This window comes from Rhipicephalus microplus, chromosome 10, assembly GCF_043290135.1.
Source record: "Rhipicephalus microplus isolate Deutch F79 chromosome 10, USDA_Rmic, whole genome shotgun sequence".
NCBI classification, from domain to species: domain Eukaryota; kingdom Metazoa; phylum Arthropoda; class Arachnida; order Ixodida; family Ixodidae; genus Rhipicephalus; species Rhipicephalus microplus.
The window spans coordinates 36,569,514-36,592,600 of record NC_134709.1 but is presented as its reverse complement, the minus strand read 5'-3'; the positions used below and the strand labels follow the sequence as shown (position 1 = coordinate 36,592,600).

The 23,087-nt window shown below is 44.4% G+C and overlaps 2 protein-coding genes across 6 annotated transcripts; both read left to right on the top strand.

Annotated features, from left to right (window-relative positions):
• The first annotated feature begins 2,801 nt into the window (after window positions 1-2,801).
• Window positions 2,802-4,865, top strand: LOC142774213 (endothelin-converting enzyme 1-like). The gene has a single exon (XM_075874608.1). The coding sequence runs from the start codon at window positions 2,802-2,804 to the stop codon at window positions 4,863-4,865; it is 2,064 nt and encodes a 687-aa protein (XP_075730723.1).
• A 3,207-nt stretch (window positions 4,866-8,072) lies between these two features.
• LOC119181295 (uncharacterized) lies at window positions 8,073-19,136 on the top strand. 5 transcript variants are annotated; one of them, XM_075875466.1, is made up of 4 exons: window positions 8,073-8,275; window positions 9,918-10,042; window positions 11,300-11,427; window positions 15,867-19,136. In XM_075875466.1, the coding sequence occupies exons 2-4, from the start codon at window positions 9,955-9,957 to the stop codon at window positions 16,179-16,181; spliced, it is 531 nt and encodes a 176-aa protein (XP_075731581.1). In that variant the 5' UTR covers window positions 8,073-8,275; window positions 9,918-9,954; the 3' UTR covers window positions 16,182-19,136. The 5 variants fall into 5 exon arrangements, with proteins under 5 accessions (XP_075731581.1, XP_075731580.1, XP_075731582.1 ...); XM_075875465.1 differs by having other exon boundaries at window positions 9,902-10,042; XM_075875467.1 differs by having other exon boundaries at window positions 9,893-10,042.
• The last annotated feature ends 3,951 nt before the right edge of the window (window positions 19,137-23,087 follow it).

The window sequence follows — 23,087 nt, the reverse complement described above, 5'->3', positions numbered from 1 at the left end:
GAGCGGATGCTACGCTGGACTGTATGAGCACCTTGATGGAACATTGCAAAATGGTGCGCAAGTTGGCATGTCACGTGGTTTCTTGATGTTTTATTTCTGTTATTGTTCTCACGAAGATCTTTAGTACAGAGATAAACATTAATATTTTATATATGGCAAGCAAGAACAGTCTAATGAGACGTTTTAGGAACTGATCTACAAATGGGAATTTTTCATTCAGCTTCACTGCTTCAAAAGTTAGTTAATTGAAAATGTTGAATTACGCAGTTAGGAAGAAAGCGATAAAGAATAAAAACACGTGGCTTACACCAGTCAATATTCAGCAACCTGCAACCAGTGGAGTCGTCATGGAGTACATAGGAATACTTTCAAAGTCTGTTTAGAGATAGCTGGCACACTCTTACACTGAGAGCGCATGCAGTCAGATGACGTCATATAATAATTTTCTTCCCATGTGTTCCAGATTTCTTATAATTTATTCATTGTGTTGATGGTGCTGGCCCCTTTTGCCTCTTGGCCTCCTAATCAAGGTCATCTTTATACTTTCAATAAATTACTCGCACACTTCTATAGTAGAGAACCTGCATCAGAAGAGGCGTTTCAACGTTCGAACATTTTAACACGATTTTTTTTACAACTGTACTTCCCTCTGTATATTCAAATTCTGTTTTCACACATATCCAATATCTACACTCTTGCGGACGCGACATGGCATCGTGTGCGTTTGTAGAGGTGTTACACAGGAATGTTTTTTTTTTCCAATCTGGCCTTGACCAATTCGATTTTACACAACTGGCTTTTGCTAAGCAATCGAAGTCAATTGACCTTAAGTACAAATGTCTCGCAGGAGTCTCTCGACTGTGACACATGGACGCCGAGCACGAATACTCGAAGACAAAGAAGAAACGAGCAAGAAGGCACGGGCGACCGCGAAAGGACAAAACTGGCTCGTCTAGCTGGGTGTCCTCCGTTCCGTCGACTACGTCATCCGCTACGTTGACCCCGGTACGCCAGAGATCCGTAACCCCACACGAGACATTCGCCACCGGGGCGAGAGACAACTCGGATCTTGAGGCAACGCCTACAACTACTTCCGGGCGGTTCGTTGGTGGCAAAAGTGCACGGTCGAGAAAAAGCAGCCCCACCAAAAGCCGCAGTCAACATGATGACTCGGCTCCTGAGAGCGAACTATCGCACTTGACCCGCGAGCAGCAGAAGTCACAGACTGTGCCGGAGACGATTGACCCGCCGCTAAAAGACGTCACAGGAGGCGAGACGGCATCCGTTGGGTCTGTTAACAAAAGGCTCTGGGGCAGCAATTTGTTGACGGCGTTCCCCATCGGCAAAGCCGACAATGCGGCCTCTTGTTCTGCCGCTTCACCTCCTGCTGCGAAGGAACCCTCCGCAACGTGGACCGCAATGCCGTTGGTGGAGACCGTCAGACCGAACGCCACCGAAAGTCTCGAGACCGACGTTCCCTTGTCAGGCGCAGGCAAAGATTGCGACGCCGACATGGCGGCACAAGATGACGGAGGCCAGCGGCCGCTGACTGCGGGTGCACACTCCAGCACTGGCAGCGCCATCGCGGCAGTTAAGCCGGTCGAACGGACCAGTGATTCTACTCGATCGTCGCGCAGGTCAAGTGCGAAGGTGTCAGCTGGAGCAGCGACCCCGTCCAGGGGCTCGGTTACGCTGGCGTCACGGCGAGCTTCAAGGAACCCAACTCCTCGCCCCGTGGTGGAGGCTACGGCTGTGAAGCCAGAGACGGCTGGTCATGAGGTCAATGAAGACGGGAAGGCATTGGAGAACCAAGCCGATGGCCAGCACGACGCCGTGAGTTGGAAGAACTTTTCGTTCTAGTGCGCATAAATCCTGTACACTCACAGCCTGCGCAGGCGTTGAGGAACAGGTCTGTGTGAAACCTTATTGAAGAAAAGGTTACCAAAGATTGTGGAAATACGTTGTTTATGGGCTGTCTTAGGCCGCACGCTTCAAAGCCTAATCGAGTAGCCTCGAATCGTAAGTACTATAGCATATCATTTTGCTACGTTAGTTCTCCTCTGTCTCTCAACAGAATGTATATTACGGTTTCAAACTTGCCGTATATTGCTGGTAATTGATAAGTGGGATTACAGAGTATGAGAAAGTATATGGGCTAAGTATTAGATAGAAATATTTGGTATTATAGCTGTATGCAAAGCTACAGAACTTTTGGCGAATAGTTGCCGGAAGTTTACGCAGAAATGGGGGGCGGGTGGCATGAGGGGAGGCCAGGAGGCTACGTACATTCATCAGCTACTGTCATGACACTGCGCACTTGCTTGCTTTCCTTTTCTTTATTTTCAGTCTGAACGTGAGCGAGCCGGAAACTGTGCAGCACACGAAGCTCAAATCAGCCGATGGCAGGGTACTTTATGTTTATAGAAAACTTTCACCGTCTGTTGAGCGCACTAAACCAGATATGTGCGCATATACGCATTTATTTCAACCATCAGCTTTTTGAACGAACCAAGAGTACACACAAAAAGTACTGTCTTCTATTTCGCATCTTCAATGGCTTATCTAACATCGCTAAATAAAAGTCCAAATAAGAACCTGATTTCACTGCAGGTAGACAACAATAAGTCCGAATTTTAATTATCCACCGTCGTAACGAGCACATTATAGAGTACATGCAGCATCACAGCCACTATATAAGTCGCCACGTCGAGTCTCTTTAATGTGCGTACTTCTAACATACCGCAACATAACGTGCTACCCCAACACCATTGCAGCCACCAGTTATCGACATCGCCGACAAAATGGCCGCCAGCGACAGGAATCCATGGGTTCGGGTCGCGATCATCAGCGCCGGGCTGTCTCTCTTTTGCGTGGCGCTGGTCATGATCGTGGTGCAGCTCTGGAATCGCCGGCCAGCCGGTGACGTCGGAGACCCCCTGTGCGAGACGGACGACTGCCTGCACCACGCCTCCATACTCGAAGAGGTCGCCTCCAGGGACGTCGATCTATGCGACGATTTCAGCGCGTACGTTTGCTCGGCTTGGTCGCCTGCCAGGATTCAGACGCAGCGTATCGTGACTGCCATGGACTTCGCCGTATACGGCTGGATGAAGGCTCTCAACAAGACGCTCCACGAAGGATCCGGCAAGATTCCCGTTGGCCGTAAGGCGATGCTCTTGTACGACACGTGCATGGGCGATGACTGGCGATATGGTAATAGCGCGAGCGAGTTGTTGCTCTTTCTCAACGAGACTGGACTCATCTGGCCGTTCGCGCCGGTCCCAAAGGTGGACGCTCTGGCACTCTTTCTGTCGCTGGCATTCAGCTACGACGCCTCTTTCTGGTTCTCGGTCGCCATTTCCGACTCACCCGGCTCTTCGGACGAATGGCGAGTCGTCTTGTCGCCAAGCTTCGAGCTGCTCACAATCGTGGTGCACACGAGCGTAATAGAGAGCGCCGTGTTCACCCAGACCTGGACCAAGATGCTCCAATCTTTCGCGGGTGATGCAGCGCGTGACCTGGACGAAGCGGAAATCAACGAGACCAATTCCGTCGGTGCCGAAATTCTGCGTCAGCTCTACGCTGCTTCGGGCGACCCGACCCCAGAGTCCGCTCTATTCGCGATGGCAAAAATTGAAGACTATACGCCTTCCATCTCATCCACCCGCTGGTTGAACGCCTTTCAACAAGTATTGCCGCTGACTCCGACCATGACCACCGAGGTGTTCGTGACGCACGTTGGGTACTTGAGAACCATCGACAGTCTGTTTGCCAAGCTCGGGAATGAACGGCTCTTGAAACATCTCTCTTGGCTATTCTTGAAGATGTACATTTCGATCGCTGGTCCCAAATTCTTCATCGGCGTGCACGGGAACGCCGAAACGTTCAAGGTAGTGCGGCCCCTGTTCTGCGGATTAAATGTCGAACAGCCGTACCGCCTTCTCGTTTCGGTATTGAGCTACGTCTCCAGAGCAGTCAGCAACGACAGGCCCTTGATCGACGCGAGCTTCGACAGCTTAGTCGTGGAGGCCACGGATAAGCTGATGAACTGCTATTGGCTCGACGAACGTAGCAGAGTTTTGGCCATGGAAAAAGTCAAGGCCGTCCAGAAACGCCTGTGGCCGGAGGACATGGTCTTCGAGCCGGGATTCCTAGACGACATGTATGGTGACTTTCCCGAGAATGAAACGCTGAACTTCGGCTCTACCTGGATCGCTGTTCGCGAGAGCGTTCGCGGAGTGAAGGCGTCGAAGCTGTACCGCAGCTTGTCCGCTAATCCTATCGGTGCCGCAGAGCCGTACCTGACGTACGATGCCATATTGAACCGCGTGCTTATGACCATGGGCGTTGTCGCAAGACCGTTATACTACAGGAACGGTACGAGAGGCATGCTGTACGGAGGAATCGGGTTCTTGATGGCGCTACAGCTCGTCAAGTCCCTCGACAGGAACGGTCTGCGCTGGCACCCGAATGGCAGTGCCGTGGGCAACTTCCTCACGGAGGGGTCCATGAAGGAATACGTGGCTCGCGATTCTTGCCTCGTTCAGGATGCGAAAGCGAGCGTGTTCCCGGAGATACCGGCCGTCGAGGTCGCCTACGCGGCCCTGCAGAGGGCACTCAAGGAGGACGGCCGCCGGTTCCGAATCGCCAAGGATCTCACTGAGGAGCGGGTGTTCTTCATGACGCTCTGCTTCATGACGTGTCCACGGAGGTACACTCCGAGCGCTTACAAGGTCGACTGCAATAAGGCACTGCGGAATTTCGCCGAGTTTGCGACTGCCTACGGATGCCCCCGAGGTTCAAACATGAACCCACCTAAAAAGTGTAAATTCTTCGACTCGGCGTTGCCGAATCCTGGTGCTTGACGGACTTTGGTTGCCCATCCCTACGTGGTGGACCATGCGAACCGTCGGATTTTCTTTCGTTGTATTATCTTGTGCACTCTTATTTTTAACGTGTCTATTCGTAGTTCCTTACCGTAATGAAGTATGAAGTGCGCGTTCCTAAATATGTTTCTTTTTATGCCCTGTTGAACAGATACACGTAGCTCGCGCTCGTTTACTGCTATTTAAAGCTAAAGTATTTTTGCTTGGTCACAAGCCGTTCTGCGTGCGACGGACTTCTTGCACGCACTTACGTATTCTCACATTCTACTGCAGACATCTCTTATGTGAAGTATCCCACATATAAGAATTTTAAATTAATTTTTCGTGCATGCAGTGCCGTATCACATATTGTTTCACGAACGTTGATGTAGCTATAACACAAAAATTATCCGTTCATAAACACCGTAGCATTAGTGCAGAACGTTTACACTGCACAGTCAATTCTGCTTTCTGTGGTATGGTTGATAAATTGCTACTCTTAATAAACGCATACCGCTCCGAGCGCTGAAAATGTTCGCAATTCACTTCGCTCCAAACGTCCTTTACTAATCGTTGTACAGACGTGAAGGTCTATAAGCACGAAATTGAAGAATGTAGTGCACTTCTTTTCTGTTCCGACTGTTCATGTAGCAGCTTCCAAAAATACCACGTGAGTCAGTACGGCTGGGGTGCTGAAAATCTTGGAGCCCGCGGCCCAGTTTCATATAATTCATATATGGATGATGATGACGACGACGACGACGATGGTGGTGGTGGTGGTGGTGGTGGTGATGATGATGATGATGATAATGATGGTGGCTTGCATCGACGTCACTGAAACGGTTGCGTTGGAGTACCAGCATGAGTGGACGCGATGTTTACGATGTAAAATTAATATCATCAAATCATTACATGCAGATGCGTTCTATATTCGTGGATAGAGGCTTTCCTGCCTTGTCGTTTTCACATGACAGCAGGTCATCCAAAACCTGTCCTAATCAACGCCGCCATCGTGGAATGCCAGTATATTCAGAAGCTGCGTCCACGACGTCACATGCAAGCTTTCTGTACAGGCTTCTTCGTGCTGTGGTAAAGCCTTCAAGCAGCAAAGAACTGCCGGCAACCCAAACTCTTGCTTTGAAACGGAACTGCCAAGATCGACGAGTTACGCGCGAGGTATTAATCGAGGGGACAACTCAATCGCGCGGTTTCGTTTCAGCCGGCAACTCGCGGTTTCCTTACACGTCGCCTTTTTACCGGCTCTGCGTTTTAGAGGTCGGCTGGGAATGTCTGTGGCCGGCAACGGTCAGAGAAAGCTCACTGCGTGGTCAGCAGTAAATGTCAGTGAAAGAGCAGCCAGCAGTGCGCCTAGCTGGGAGCCGCGCTTGAATCGTACGTCCAGGTCTCTGGTCATTTACATCGGTGATTTTCGCCAGCAACAGCTGGTCAAATATGGGTCGTAATTATTTGTGAATAGTATACCGAGAGATCGCCATCGAGACAGCTTTATTGCATCTTCAGCGTATTCCATGCAGCAGTTGGTCTAATCGGCACAGTTGGGCAAAAGATTTCTTTTCGAAGCTTCGTTCAAGGTACGTGTAACACCCGGTAGTTTCTACATTGATTTATATGTGGGGTTTAACGTCCCAAAACCCCCGTATGGTTATGAGAGACGCCGTAGTGGAGGGCTCCGGAAATTTCGACCACCTGGGGTTCTTTAATGTGCACCCAAATCTGAGCACACGGGTCTACAACATTTCCGCCTCCATCGGAAATGCAGCCGCCGCAGCCGGGATTCGATCCCGTGACCTGCGGGTCGGCAGCCGAGTGCCTTAGCCACTAGACCACCATGGCGGGGCCGGTAGTTTCTACATAAACAAAACGGAAGTCTGTCTAAGCAAATGCGAATGCACTTTACATGGACACGTATTATGGCATCAGCTTAACCGATATTACGTGTAATGGTATCACTTTTATTGCATTTTTGTACAATGGCGGGGCCAGATGGAGCGACCTCTTCTTCAACCGTCCGGAATTTCAGTTTTCGCATTTTTACATACGCGCGCACACAAACACTCACGCATGCAGACGACCGCACAATTAAAGTATTGGTCGCGAGGGCCTCCACTAGAGAGGCCAGTGCTGCGATCGTTTTGCAGTCGCAGATAGGGTAGTAGTTGTGGAATATGGCAGCTTTGCTTTCGCGACACCACTTAAATCATCCTCCATGGCTGCACCGGTTTTATTTAACTGAGTTTTTCAAGTAATTGATTGAAACAACTTTGTTGATGTCCTGCGACACGCATTCTAGCGGGCAGAGGTGGAATCCCACGTTGGGGCTGCCAGCCTGCCGGGCCAAGTCTGCCTGCCGATTTGCGTTAAACGAGAATCTGAAGTAGTTTTACACTCAGCTAAAACTTCGTGGTTAACAAGGACAGACGTTTGCCTTTCACATTCGGGGTTTTAATAACTTGTGTATGCGATAAAGGAGCTATATGACACATGTACGTACGTGGCTTGTCAAAGGGGGATTAATGTGAAACAATGCATCGTTTTATATTGATGAGTTTTAGTGTGTAAATTTAGTTATCGTTAATATCAACATCAGAGCTTTGATAATACAGGGACAAATGAATGTCTTATCTGAGTTTTAATTTTCGCACAAAGACATCTGCATGTGAAGACACTGGAGGTGTGCGCCGAGGAGGTTTCGACCAGCGGCGGCGTGGGGGTCGTTCCGAGTCGGCGGCGGCGTCGAGGACTCGGCGCAAGCCTGGCAAAATGATCGGCGGCGGCGCACGGGCCGTAATACCACAGGACACCTATATACTACCATCTCATTGTAGTACAATGTAGTGAAGACAGTCTAGAGGTGTGCGCCGAGGCGGTTTCGACCAGCAGCGGCGTGGGCCCCGGGGGTCGTTCCGAGTCGGCGGCGGCGACAGTGGGTGGGAGGGGGGGGGGGGGACGAGAGACGGCGCACGGGCCGTACTACCACTACAAGTACACTGTACTACCACAGAACACCTATATACAGCCATCCCATTGTAGTACAATGTAGCATTTATAAGAGAATCTTTCGGCTACTTTCGGAGTTGTTCTAGAGATACAGCGACGCAAAGGTGTGCGATTCTGAGAATAAAGCAACTAAAGTACCTATATTTAAAGTCTAGGGACTTTTACGTCACGATGGGCGGGTCTGTGAGCGGGTGTGTGTTTACATCCGTTGCGCTGTGCGTGACGTCGGTGCCTTTCATTGCCATGTGTAAGAGAAGTGTCCCGTAACACTTTTGTGTGCAATGCGTGTGCCTCAACTTTTTGTCACATCTGTACGTAGTGCGCACCTGACAATCGAGTGTGCCGGCAAGCATATTCGCCACCCCCCGAAAAGCCGAAAAAAGAACTACAAGGTAACTACGAAATGCTGCTCGCTGTCAAATACTTGTCTTTTGTGTTGTAATGGGGTGGTAAAACAGGTGGCATCAGGTTGAGTTCAAGCCCTCAACTTGAGAACGTTCAGTAACATCTACAAGCCGTGCTTTTACATGCGTGCGTTTACAACATAATTAACTCCTTCATTAACATGTCCCGGCAACGACGGGGCTATCGCGGTGAGTGCTTGATTTGTCTTTTCCTGAATGAAAGAATGCTAATTGTTTTCCACTTGTACGAGGGCTCGCACTTTAACCCAGTGATAGCGAATCGTGTTTCGCAGATGTTTTACGTGTGAGAGGCCTAGGCGGTGAACACGGTCGTACAAATTTGAACTTTCATTAAAGGACCGATGCACTCGCCCGACATCTTTCGCTTGTTTTATTAATCTTGTTTTTCTTTTATTTAAACGAAAGCCTAAGATGTTTCGATCATCAAACACTAAAGGTGGCCAGCCGTCGGTGTCAACGCGAGTGACGCAAAAATATCGTGTGATAACGTCATTCTATAGGACGTAACAGGTTGCCAAATATGTGACGTCACGATACCGTCTTAAATCATGACGTCAGTGGTGACGTCATCAAGTGGCTAATTCGCGTGAGGTAGTCGCGCGCTTGGTCGAAGGGACTGCAAAACCACTTGACAGGAAACCTCCAAGGCCTCTGATCCTGGAGGTGGTGAAAAACCACATTGGTAGGATGCAGAAAGCTTTCAACGAACAGAGTGGTTATATTGACAGAAAACAAAATGACAATTTATTTTGTTTTAAGATCGTCTTTGGCAAATGTGTAAGGTACCGTGCGACTTCCTTAAAGGAGCACTGACACCAAATTTACTCGTGTCAAGATTTTTGCGCCAATAAGTAGCTATCGACGCCCTAGTAGCGATTTGCGACCTAAAGCGCATCTGAGGTACGAATGAATATCTCTAATATTGATTAATATATGCGCTATCGAACGTGGTTCAAAATGGATCGAAAGCCCTCCAAATTGTCATGCTGTCAGTGCTACCTCGCGGCCAGGTCGAGGTCGCTGCACAGCTGATGATACTTTCACAAAAAATGGTGACGTCACGCACACTGACATTTCGTCTGCTAGGAGCGCACGTGCAGTCAGTCCAGCTGCGTGTCTGATGATGTAGACTAAAGCCCCCCACGCGTTTTCTGCCGCCTAGGTTAAGTAGCGCCAACTCGTTCTACCCTTCTCCTTTAGCCCCAGCCTCAAGAAGGGGCCTCCTACTGCCAGTTATGTCATTCAAATTTAGCCAAGAAGACCTATGCATACGAAGCGATCGAATGATGGGCACATCTCGATCTTGAAATTTGATGTCAGTGCTTCTTTAAGGTTGATATGCTGTCTCTTTTCAGTTGAAATGTTTTAACTGTGCAGTAATGGAACATTACAGAATGACAGTGAAGCAATAGCCTCATGATGGATTCGCAGCATAGTTACCAGAGCAAACCATTTTCGGTAAATATATTACAGTCCTAGGGTTGAGATTGTTGATGATCTATTTGTATTAAGCAAGTTAGGACTCATATATGAGTGTTGTTGCTGAAGTGATTGTTTAGTCTATAATGATCAAACTGCAAACAGTTGTTTTAGTTCTACCTGTGTGTAGGCCATCGTGAAGTAGCTGCTGTCACCTTGAAACCAGCATGGATCCTTCTGTCAAGCGTCTTGTGGAGTGTGTCTGCCTCACTTTTTTTCTCAGTCTGGTGTGTTCTGATGACGACTTTGAGAAATGTAAGTTCTCTTTCCATATTATTTGTAACATTTAGGCTAGCTACATTGTGCCAAATTCAGATGGCGATTCTCAAGTCTCATCATAATTTATGAGAATTAAACACATCTTTATGTGGGGTTTTATTGTGCTTTGTCTGAAGTTTTTAGTACCTGTAAAGGGGGGGGGGGGGGGGGTCTAATACTGTCATATAGACGAGTAAAGGGGTATAACACATAAACACATAATAAGGTGGCAAAAGAAGTATTCCATGACTTCCGATATCATTAGGTTTTGTACTTGCAAAAATTCTAAATGTCGTAGCAAAGTTCTCCTGAACAGCGTTCTGTCTGCAACACGTGGCTTGCTCATTGTTTCACATGAACTGTATCAAAGAACAAAAAGACTTTTGTCACAAGAATGAGACCAATGCCGTATTTTCAGCAGTCATCCTGAGCTGCTTGGAATATTTTTTTCAGTGATTGCACCTGCTTAATTAGCCGCACTAAATCTTGAAAACATTACCCCGATCCCTCCACTGCATAAGCTGCATTTGAAAGATTTGTTAAATATGTTGTAAAACAGGGTGTAATAAATGGTAGAATTGACGTCTTTCATAACAAAAGACTCCCCTTTAAAATTGTGTGTGTAGGCCTTCAAGAAAGCCTGCAGAATACAAAGGTTGTAAAACCATCATGCATGTTTTCCATAAAGAAGCGTGTTCACACTGTGCCACATAATAACAGGACAAGACAGTTTCAGTTAGGTTTCATGACAACCTTTCACTTACTATGATTTCACTGTGGACTTCTATCTTTACAACATCTGTTAATATAGCTGTCTAGCTTAAACTTGTCACGCAAACTTTTAAATTTTTGCGGTAGGCACACTGACTGCGTGATTAAAGACCATGTGCGATTTATATTATTGTACCATGCAGTCATGTAATGAGTGTCAATTTTTTTTCTTGTTAGCTTAGGTTTCATGAAAGGCTAACTTTCTAAAGATATCTATTTTTGAATCCATGGAGCACTGTAAAATTATTTGAAGTATAACTTTCTTGGGTGTGAATGTGTACATTTGTGTAACTTCGTTCAACTGACCAGTTCCCCAAAGGCATAGCCATGAGGCCTTGTTCACCCGAGGGTAACCGAAAGCAATACTGTCCATTAACAATCTACCATTTCCTAAAGTATTATTGAAGCTGCACAAAAAGTGTGGCATGTTTGAAATGTGGTGCGCTGTTTTTAAAATGTACACTTTGTACAATACACTTACAGGGCACCGCATACACACCCCTCCAAGGTTGCCTCCTGGAATGATCTTTATGATTGCTGCCGTGTTGATGATCGCAGCAAGCTTAGTTATCTTGTGTTGCTATTGGATTCGACGAAAACACAGCATGCAAGTAAGTAGTGTGACATTATGTGTCTTAAAGCCTGACACACTCCTACAAGTGACAATGCAAGCTTTTTTGCTTTGGTTAGACTGTTAAACAGGATATAGTGTACAGAACGTATAGTTAAGCACAAGATGTGGGAGAAGGGCAAGAATGCTTAAAGAAACACTAAAGGCAAAGATTAAGTTGATGTTTATTGTTGAAATAGTCGTCCAGAAACCTCATAGTGCAACTTTTGTGCCAAGGATGCGCTTATTTTGAAATAAAATTGCATTTTAATGGTCTGCATTGTGTTATTGAACTTTGAATCTCCCGTTTGAAAGTGGACTTATCGGACGTCGCTGTTATCATACCCCAACGTTTCCCACTTTTACTAAATGGCCGCAGTCACAATAGCAGCAGAGCGAATGTTGCGGGAGTTGCAGTAGGAACGACGGCCATTGAACAATTTTCTGTCATCTCTGAGACCATGGTTCTGCTTGCTTGGTTTAACTGAGCTCTGCTAGATGGCACCACTTATCCAGTCTAACCAGCCGAAAACTGCATTTTTGAACCACTTGCGCAGTTCCCCATGGTAATGCTAGACGGTTCTTTTTTCTATAAATCAAACATAAATGGACAAGCAGTATTTGATGCACAGAAAATTTTTTTTATTGCAGCTAGTTTGGTTACTAGTGATTAATTGCAGCCGGACGCTCTCACATCGTCGGGATTATTTTCCAAATTCCAACTCATTGCACACATCATGTGATACATTAAGCTTAATCTCTTGCTAATTAGGTCACTGCTATTGATAATATTGCCGTTTTAAACGTCATATATTGAGCTTTCACTCTTATGTCAACTGTCTTGATGCCTTTAGTGTCCCTCTAATGCCAATTAAGTGATCATGTCAGTTATGTTATTGTCATTAGTTGTGGTGAAAAACAGTGGCATTAAACAAGGGGGGCAGTATATAAACAGTTCAGTGTTTGCTGGTTTGTTCTGTCTGGTTTATTGGAATAATGCCATTAAAGAGGACCTTTAAGCATTTTTTGGCTATGGTGCAAATGAGAGAGCAAGCAGGTGTCCTTACTTTGGCAGAATGTGCTGATATTTTTGTACGTTGAGCGTTGCGTGCTAGCGAACACCCACAGAGTGCTATTGCAATGTCTCTCTGATTTCAGGGAGGAATATAATCTCAAAATTGAAATATCAACTCAAGAAATTGTTATTATTTATGATTATAGAGATGTATCTGACATCTGGCACTGCCTTGACCTCTTACAGGGAGGGCGTCCCATTTTCCCACCTCTTGCATTTAAATAAATTATGCATTGATTGCAGTGATGCATAATCTCCAATTTTAGCAAGATCTTCCGCTTATGTGATTACACAAACCTTAAACGTTTCTTTTTACGACACAGTCATTGAACGTATCAAAATTATGTCTGTTTCAACTATTTGTTGTTATCTTTTAGTCAAACTTTTGTTCTGGGATGGTGTAAATGTGAATAAACTATGGGTTTGATTCTAAGAGCTATCTGCGATGTTCATTTAAAGACGAGATTGGTTACTTGAATGCCACTATTATGCCGAAATCTGGCATAAGCGTCTATAGCATAAGGAAGTTGAACCATGGCAATGCAATTACATATACAATATAAACAATATAAACCACCGGTATTGCTGACCTTAATTAAATGTGGTTGTTGGGCAACACTTCTTCAAAGATTCAATTCAAAGTGTTATTGACACGATAGTGATTATTTAATTGTAACACTTGCACTCCCTTTGACGAATGGTGTACCAGTTCCCTCACGTCAACATTTTTCTTGCAAGCTGGCATGTGAAAGCTTTGCGTAGCGTTCTGTTGCCTGTTTACCGCATGATGCACACACATTTATCTAGTACCAAAAACTGCGACACTTTATACACCCTGACCTCATTATAACGAAGTTGCATCTTATGTGAAAGCTAGTTTGTTAAATCTGAAATTTTTGTACGCTCGGATTCGTTATATTGAGGTTAGAGTGTATGACCGCCACCTAGTAACACCTTTTAGATAAGAAGTTTATATTACATGACCTGAAATAAATTGCGATTTCCATCTGCTGGTAATATTCTTTGCCAGCGTGTTGAAGGGACTCTGAAATGGTTTTTTAAAGTTTTTTCAGCGTTTAGGTTTGATCATCCTTAAACCATTCACACCACAAATTTAGTAACTGGCCGTGTACCAAGGCTGCTATGGACAATTATATCATAACCTTTTTCTCACCTCTGCCTGACCTTCTCAACTCATGAGGCAGGCTGCCATCGCCGGCGATCGCAGAGCTGTTATGAGTGTGCTCGAGGATCTGAGCTTTTACCAGTCTTGACCTCCGAAAATATGCCGACAGGTTGCGCACAGTCTCAGGGGGCCGTCATATAGTCCGCCTGGCAGCACGCACGCCGTCTAGCAACAGAGACAAAGATCGCTGAGTAGTTCATATCTGCTGCGACAGGCACTGCCACCCTGCCCCGCCCCGGTGGTCTAGTGGCTAAGGTACTCGGCTGCTGACTTGCAGGACGCGGTATCGAATCCCAAGTGCGGCGGCTGCATTTTGGATGGAGGCAAAAATGCTGTAGGCCTGTGTGATTAGGTTTGGGTGCACATTAAAGAACCCCAGGTGGTCGAAATTTTCGGAGCCCTCCACTACGGTGTCTCTCATAATGATATGGTGGTTTTGGGACGTTGAACCCCACATGTCAATCAATCAACCACCACCCTACCAGCTGATCTTACTTTCGCGCATTTTGCAGCCCATGACAGCCAATCAGATCAGCAGCCCCGTTCACGTGGCTGCTGACGTGCTCTTGCCAATGCTCTGGCCAATGCTCGGTGAATTGGCAGTTGAAAACACGTTTGGCTGGGTCGCAAGAATCTGCGCCGATCTGCAGCGATTCACAGCTTTAAAGCATTGTAAGAAATTACACAGTTGATGTACAGAGCTCAGATTGGTCTCTAAGTAAACGTTGGGACTTCGTCTACCTGCCCAATGTGTTTGTACAAAATTGCCAAAACCGTCTTGAGGTCCTTTTAGAAGAGCTGAATTTAACACACAAAGCTTTGCGTCGTCTATCAGAAAGCAGTATATCTTATATCTAAGATGGTGTATTGAATGCACTGCTTTACTTCAATGTGAAATTGCTCACAAATGTGTGTTTATGTAGTTTTACTTTTGCGGACATTGCGAATTTCACTCTAAACATTCATAGGTCTTGGTTGACTATGCATTTACAAATGTACCTATCTTATACACATACAGTTTGTAAACTCCAGCGCCACTGTTTGCTGCTGTCATTGTTCTCCCGAGGGGCAGTGGGGTTAGTCAAGCTGCAAAAACGCAGCTTTTTTCCAGCTATCCTTGCCAATAATGTACAAAGGGAGATGGAAAAAAAATGCAAACAGCACATCGGACTGTTTTTTTAATTTATTTATTTGATACTGTCAACCCCGTGCTTGGTGTCATTACAGGAAGAATGTCAGAAAGTACATAACGTTCGCACAAAAAAGAAAAATTCAAAAGCACATATAAGTACGAGATGAATAACCAACAATAAAAAAAGAAATAAACAACAGTGACTACACACATAAAAATCAACAAATAAATGCTCACAACAGAATTTAGCACACATCACTACAAAGAAAACTGTCCAATGCATTTTCAAAATCCACTGATGTTGTTTGTTGCATAACCGCATTGGGTAAACTATTCCACATATCTATTGTGCCTGGGAAAAAGGAGTGGCGGAAAGCATTCGTGCGTGTGAAATAAGGTTGAATTGCTCTACTATTATTAAGACGATCACATCGCCTTTCAGGGGGCTGAATATATAAATCCTTATTTATTTTTGTTTGCCCGGTTACAATCTTAAAAAGAAATTTGAGGCGATGCTTTCGCCTACGATATTCCAAAGACTCAAGCTCACAGTACTTTAACAAAGCTGTGACTGAGTGTGTGCACCGGTATCTACCGCATATGAAATGGACTGCTAATTTTTGTATTCTCTCAATTTTTGTCCACAACACCTTCTGGTGAGGGGACCATACAATACTAGTGTACTCTAAAACAGGACGTATGAATGTTTTGTAAGCAGTCAGAGTCAAAGTCAGAGCGTGTTTTCATCACGCTCTGACTTTCGTGGTAGTGAATAGATGCTAGTATGATTGTTGATTGTAGATATATGACTGTAGAGGCTTTTTATTACCATCCAGGCTACAACGACTTGAAAAGGAATGTGAAACAGGAAATAATGTAGATACCCCACTGTCTATGTTTCTTTGCATCATGGTAGCACACATTTTGAACATGTTGCTGCGGTAAATATAATTTCCAAGCCTATAACATGAGTGATCCGCTGTTATGAAAACATTGCCCACGTCATGTCAGGTGACATGCAAACCTCTTCTCTTTTTGTGGATGCAGTATACCAGTCCCCACATTCCACCGCCACTAGCGCCAGCTGTGTCTCCGGTGACATCGGGAGTTCGGATGCAGCCTTCCCAGGGAGTGCATTCACTGGTACATGAAGCATCTCAGTCTGCGGCAGCATTACAGCCCCAACCGCCGTACTACCAGCAGCCCGCTCTTCCTTACCACCCCAGACTGCCCTACAAGAGTAGTAATATGGCACCACTGGTACAGCCGTTCGTTGCTCCGTACTCGTCACCACCTGTGCCGTTTGATCCACCCCCACCTTATGCCAGTCAGAACGTATCCCCTGAAACCTATTTCAGATAGTCGTAATATAGCTTAGCGAGGATTGACAGTCATACAAATGTTGAACCGTCACGATGGCCTGTTGATGAGGTCATAGGTTCACTTTTCTATAAAATTTAGCTGACTACCAGTGCCTTAGAAAACTTAGAGGATGCCTGACAAGCTCTGATCCTGGTAGTCAAACATCGCTGAAGAACAGTGACACCATCCAGGCAATGTGACCAGTTGGACCACTCAAAAACTTTAGATAGTGAACTCATAATGTCCACAAACGGGGTTGGCACATTGCAATGACCAAAGGCATTGTTTTTAAACTCATTAGTGTAGCCCTAAAGTGTTACAATTTATATGTATATATACGCAAAGGTGAAGAGAATGCGCATGATACGTTTACATGTATTCTTATGCATGTGTTGGCATAAATATGGTATTTAAATGTGGGTAGACATGTGGTATGGGAAAAGTAATTGCTGCAGTGGTGCTGTCAGCGGCGCTGTATCGTCTGTGATGTGCAGCACCAGGCTAGCCTTTTCCAGTACTGTCCTTATGGCAGTGATGGCTTTCTTGTGAGTGGAAACTGTGCCATGGAGTGAGACAAGCACAATGTCAGTGTAAGCAGAGCCGAGGCTCACGAAGGATGAGTAGAGTAGACGACATGCAATAGTGTGTGCTGTGCATTGAAAAGGCTGGGGCTGGGCAGCCTTGTGGGGTTGACGAGAGACTTTTAGCTGAGTCTTGATTTGGCTTATACATGGCTTTCATTTTTATCAGTCTACCCAATCTGCAGGTTCCTAACACTTCTGTGCAGTGCCTTCGTGCTCTTAGGATGCTGAATCGGGTCTGCCCTAGAAATGATGTTCATCTGTCGGCATTTCATTTTTGGCTTCATACTTCTTGCAAAGTACGGTATATTGATAGGCTCTCATAGCATTAAATGTGGGGTGAAGACGAGTTTTGTTCTGTGAGGAAACTTGAAGGTTTAATCATGAGCAACGAATACGACAGAGGTGGCCCATCACAACATTGAAAATTGTGAAAATAATCAAGAGCTGTGGCATCATGATTTCGATGGAGAAGGTAAAGTGCTTACGGCAACTCATTGCATACTATAGTGCTCTTTTTATTGCACAATAGAATCTGCTTTTGAAGTGACCAAAGCGGTGTAGACTGATGTTTTATTTTTTGTCATTCGGAGGCACTCTGTTTTATGTATGCTATGCCATAGTATCCCTATAAATACGGTACACTATATCCCGAGTACTCATGACAACACATGTATTATACCAATGTGTAAAATACAGTGCACCTGTCATAGTTCTTTTCATCTGTTTCTCATTATCCTCCACAAAGCTTCTGTGACATTGAGTTTATTGCGTTGAGTACATTCCAATTCCATGCTTTGTCATTTTATTTTACTTTATTTATTTATCACTTGTGACAACATAAGAGAAGGACTTGGCAAGAAACAAATGTTGCAGTGTTCTTATTTAGGTTGTGACAAGTGTTAGATCATGTAAACAAAAGGTGCCCAGTGTAAGAGGACGCATTTAATCATTCATTAAGTGGCATGAGAGGGCAAGCAGTGAAAGAGTAGTGATCAAGGAAGCACAGCGCAGTGTTAACACACATCATCTTGGCATGGGTCTCCAAATTATCATGCCATCTTCTATTATCGAATGATATTGCCTGTGCCAGCTACAATAACACAGTGTTATTTTCACTATGAGCAGCTTGATGAGAGGAAGTGCTTCATTTGCTTCTGCTGCTAAACGCCCTGCCAGGGCTCATAATTGCCAGCGCCAAAATCTACGCATGCTCACCAATTGAGCAGCTACCAAGTGCCTCTGCCAAGAGGACCATGCTGGTCATGCTGCCAAATAAAAAGCCCATTGCTGCTGTGTAGACATATCTAGTTGTCTGCCTCAAATAATATGTCTTAGATATCACAAAATCATAACACTTAAATGGCCACACTCAAATTTCGCAGAAATAAATATCTGAGCTATTGGTGTGATTGTTTTAACTCGCACTTGTAAACAACAGCTTTTTTTAATGCTGCATAAAAATTTTAATGAAAGGTGTTCATACTGTGCAAAATGCAATGGTGCAATGCAGGAAAAAAAAAAGACAAGCACAGAAATGATCGGTCTGTACCTTTTGTTTTATTTGTCTTACATTTCATAATTATCTTTTGCACTGTGTAAAAAGAGTTTGAAGAAAACTTGAGTTCATTGTGAGTAACAATTCGGTTTCTGAAAAGCTAATAACTTTGCCAGCGCATGATTGGTGACAAACTAGCCTTCCCATTTTTTCTGGCAAAGCGAGCTCTTCGAAAACCAAGTCACTGCAGAACACAGTTTCTTGTAGGTGAATATTCACGAATTTCATATATCGGGTAGTACCTAAGGGAGACTCAAATGCGTGCTCACAAGTCCTAAGCTTTTACATAAGTTTCATAAGAATCTCAAGAGATAAGATCAGTACTTCCAGTACAGTAAGTTATTATTGCTCTAGCTTCCTTGTTGAAGTGCTTGTATGCATGATATATGCGAGTTTTCAATGAATATGCACAATTTAAATCACATTGTCAACCATAAAATTGAACCGCCTCTTTGGCTCCTTTAGAAACTGCAATATTATGCTCTCATGCTCTTAGTTTCTGCAGGTATAAGCTGCACTGCATTTGCCTGTTTGTTGGGACAGAATGTTTAACTGCTGCATTTGAGTGAGCAACATTTGCTGCCCTCTTTATGCTCGAGCATCACGATAAGCTTGTAAACATGAGTGTCCTTTCTTGTGCCTTCTTTTATACTGTGATACACAAGGCTATTTCGCCTGATGAAATGTGCCTGTCTGTATTTATTTGATACTTATAGTATGTCCTATTTTACGTCTCACATTGTAAATGTTCATGTTGTCCTGTGTACCATATCATTCCGACTTTGCCTGAATTAATAAAGATGTTGGTCACTGTTATTCTGTATAAAAGAAGTCTTTCAATTTGCACAAAATTAGCAATGTGTGCATGACCATGAAATAGTTCATTTCTGCTATGGATATATCATGTGTGAAATTTGTGATGAAACAGAAGTTTAAATGTTATAGTATATCATTTTGCTTGCTGGTTCTCTCTGGCGTGAGTCACGTCACGCAAACCCACTCTAGAACTCTATATCTATTTTGTAATTAGGGCTCATTCAGACTCAGACTCAACAAAGTTTTCCTGAAGTGGACTAACTCAAACTTTGACTCGTCAAAATGTTACTCATTTAGACTCGCTCAGACACGTGGCTCAACCCAAGTTTGAGAGAGTCTATTTAGGAGTCCGTCAGCATAAATTACCTTTTTTAACTATGATGCCAGTGCTCTTTGAAATCAATGTTTCACATAATTGGTGCTCTGCTTTGCAACATTTGCTTTCACTTTTTCAAGTACACTTGAAACTCGAATTTATGAAATTTGATTTTACGAAGTTCCCAATTTAACAAACAAATTTCAATTCCCCTCACAATTGGCTGTAGGCTTAGTGCTTTTACGAATTCAAAATAATGAAACTTTGCCACTGGACCCAGTATTAGACTCTCATTAAACAGAACCTGAAGGGACCGGCAAAATGTGTTCGATTTAACAGAAGTTCCGTTAACTGAGAGTTGAACTGAGTGGGTACATTTAAGTGGGAAACCAATCATATCAGAGGGAGTTGTTCCAATTAAGCTCCAGTTTAGTTAAACAGATTTCCATTGACTGAGAGTCCATGACTGTAATGAGGGATTCCAAGAGAAGATATGCATTAAAAAAAAAGGTTTTTCAAAAGTTATGGCGTCTACAATCTTCGATAGTGTGCTGCCAGTGTAGGAGCGGTGTGATCAATGCAGTGGAGGTATTGTCGCATTTTTTTTTTTCTTACAAAGCTACCAACCAAAACTGCACAAACTACAAACTGCGTTTTCTTGGCGTGACAAAGTGGCCGCAGACCAGAACTTTGACAACTTCATGAATTCCAACACGGAGACTGGCACAACAGGAGTCCTGAATGAAGAGAAAATAGCGGAGCTTGTTTTGGGTGCACAAAGATAGTCAAAAGATGCAAATGATCTGGATACTGTTGAAGCTCCCCTGACGACAGTAAGCCAGGTGATAATTTCCGTCGACCTTCAGAAGCAATTTGCTAAGGCACATGGAGGTGTCGAAGACGCAGTTAATTTCGCCGGCCAGCTACGAAAATTGTCGACTCCTGCTGCTCGCGAAGCTCACACTAGTAAAAAATCATGAGCTCTTTCACAAGGCTCATGATTTCACAAGGCCCTGAACGAAGTTTGTTGCTCTCTTGATTTTACAATGTTCCAGATTTAACTCCAGTTTAAATCCAGATTTGGTCAAATTGAGTTTAAACTGTACCATTTGTCACTAGTTGCAATACGGTAGAGACCTATTTTTTGAACAGACGGCTTGCACATGATATATTTATCGAGAAATTCCTGTGAAAGAGTTTGCGGGGGGGAAGGGGAAGGAGTCAAGGCACTATCCATTCTCCTCCCTCTCTTGTAGCTTATGCATTTGATCAATAAATATTGAGCTGGCATATGAGCACTTGCACATTGAAGCGTGTTAGCAGACGCAAGTAAAATGTGTGCTGACAGAAGGCTGATATTAATGCCGAGTTGAGCTGATAGTAACATAAGTTGGCAAAAACGTAGAGCTTACTCTGGCTCACTCAACTATATTTTGCGCTAAGGGCTCTGTCGTACTCGGACTTATCGACTCAGACTTGCGGGTTGCACTACTACCAGGACATGACCTCACTACTAACCCCCTTCAAGCTAACATGCCAAGGATGACAAGGCACCTTTGAAAAAGATGGGTCCACCCATCGAAATGTCGGTCAGCCTGTCTGAGGCACTTCCAACTGTTCACCTGATTATCCCACCACGTGTTTCCAGCTGTCAGCTCCCATCATGATTTTTGCTTGGTCTGAGTAGGGTCTGATTGGTTGACTGACGAATGAGTTGGCTGACCTATGCCCTCCAGTGAGTAAACAGCAATATGCATGTTGGCTTGAGCATGAGCCAAAAATGATTTTTTTGTGAAGTTTCTCAACATATACACCTTGTCGATTTTAAATAATAATTTGGAGATATGCTGATAAAAAGAAAGGTACTTGTCACCTTGTTCTACTAATCAAACATAGGTTTTATTTTTGGGAAACCAGGAGCAAGTCCTTTGCACTTCACACGGACAAAGGTGTAGAGAAGTCAAATTATCGTTTTACTTTACAGGTTTTTCCCAATTTCTAAAACAAATTGCATAAAAAATAGCATTAGACAAACAAGCTTGTTTGCTGTTTCTTGGCACTCTCTGAGCTCTTCTAAATACGTATTAGTATATCCTAAAATTATCATTTATGAATTGGTAGAGTTAATTAAACAACTCAATGAATTGGACTTAAGAGTCCAAGGAACTTCATTCTAAAAGGATATCTTGCCTGTATTTTGTAATGAAGCTCTGAATCTTGAAAGAAATTCGGTCAGAATATCCTAGATGCTGTCATATATGCATTTAATCTTTGTATTGGCATTAGCCAAAAACTTATTCAAAATGGGCACATTGGCTCTGAAAGTGGCTTAGGAAGGTTGATGCATGCGTAAGCAGGCTTCGTCTAGTGCTATGTTATGCTAGGCTGGCAGAAATTCTAGAAAGAGCACATGTGTGGCCGAGTGCCGCCCTTTGGCAATGTGTTTGTATCCTTGTGGCCAGAATGGGCAAGGTTGAGGCAACTTTATTTCTTTTTCTTCTGTGTTTTGTGAGTGGTTTGTTACCACCAGGATCTTCTGTTTGTGAACAGAAATGTAGTCGGGCAAAAATAAATGCCTACATTTTGCTAGCACCAAGTGTACTAGGGCAGCCTTTGCAGTCAGCGTATTCGCTACATTGACTGCACCCGCAGGGCGCGGGTTCGAATCCCGGCTGCGGCGGCTGCATTTCCGATGGAGGCGGAAATGTTGTAGGCCCGTGTGCTCAGATTTGGGTGCACGTTAAAGAACCCCAGGTGGTCTAAATTTCCGGAGCCCTCCACTACGGCGTCTCTCATAATCATATAGTGGTTTTGGGACGTTAAACCCCATATATCAATCAATCAACATTGACTGCACTTCTTCTGTTCAGTATCTTACATACACAAGCACAAAATCGGTGTCAAATGTTATCGATGTAAACTACAAAACTGGCAGTATAATGTATATATGCACATTTTAGTTATGCCTACAATAATTGTGACATGCAATAGAGGCAAACATTTCTTTACAACCTCTACAGAGAAAGGTTGTCTGCATGCAAGTTTCCTGAACGGCCTCCAGTAACTGCAATTTAGAAGGAAGCTCTCCGACTATTGACCTTGATCAATGTCTGGATATGGAGAAGAGAAAAAGTTCCGACTATCTGTGCGTTGAGAGTGAGGCGTAAATCTGTCATGCTGTAATCAAAATTTGGAAGTTTCTGCAAATATTTTTACAGCATTCTACTACATGTGCCTCGTATACATATGACGGAAGCCTTTTTGCCTCCTCCTTGTAACTGGCACCTCTGTTTCATTTGCCAATTGTGTGTTAGCAGCCATGCTACTGTGCAGTGTGTGTGTGCCTTGACTGCAGCTGTCATGCCTGGCAGCTAGCCATACAGTTTTCAATTCTCGTGAGACCCACGAAGTTCGACAACAGTGAGCCCGTTTACTAGCTTAAGACGTCTTTTTCCCCTTTTAATTAGCCATATGTATGTCGGTCATGGAATATTGAAACGAGGGGGGAGGGCACTTTGACCCTCACCCCCACTCCCGTGGAAACGGGGAAGAACAAAGTGTTCGGGCAATTGTTCCGTGCGCTACTAGGGACTTCAGGTACCGTTATCGTAACGTGCCTCAAGAGAATATATTGC

Coding starts and splice junctions, on each gene's coding strand:
- LOC119181295 (XM_075875466.1), top strand. CDS start 9,955: ATGGATCCTTCTGTCAAGCGTCTTGTGGAGTGTGTCTGCCTCACTTTT. Junction 10,043..11,299: donor TGATGACGACTTTGAGAAAT/GTAAGTTCTCTT, acceptor ATACACTTACAG/GGCACCGCATACACACCCCT. Junction 11,428..15,866: donor GACGAAAACACAGCATGCAA/GTAAGTAGTGTG, acceptor TTGTGGATGCAG/TATACCAGTCCCCACATTCC.
- LOC142774213 (XM_075874608.1), top strand. CDS start 2,802: ATGGCCGCCAGCGACAGGAATCCATGGGTTCGGGTCGCGATCATCAGC.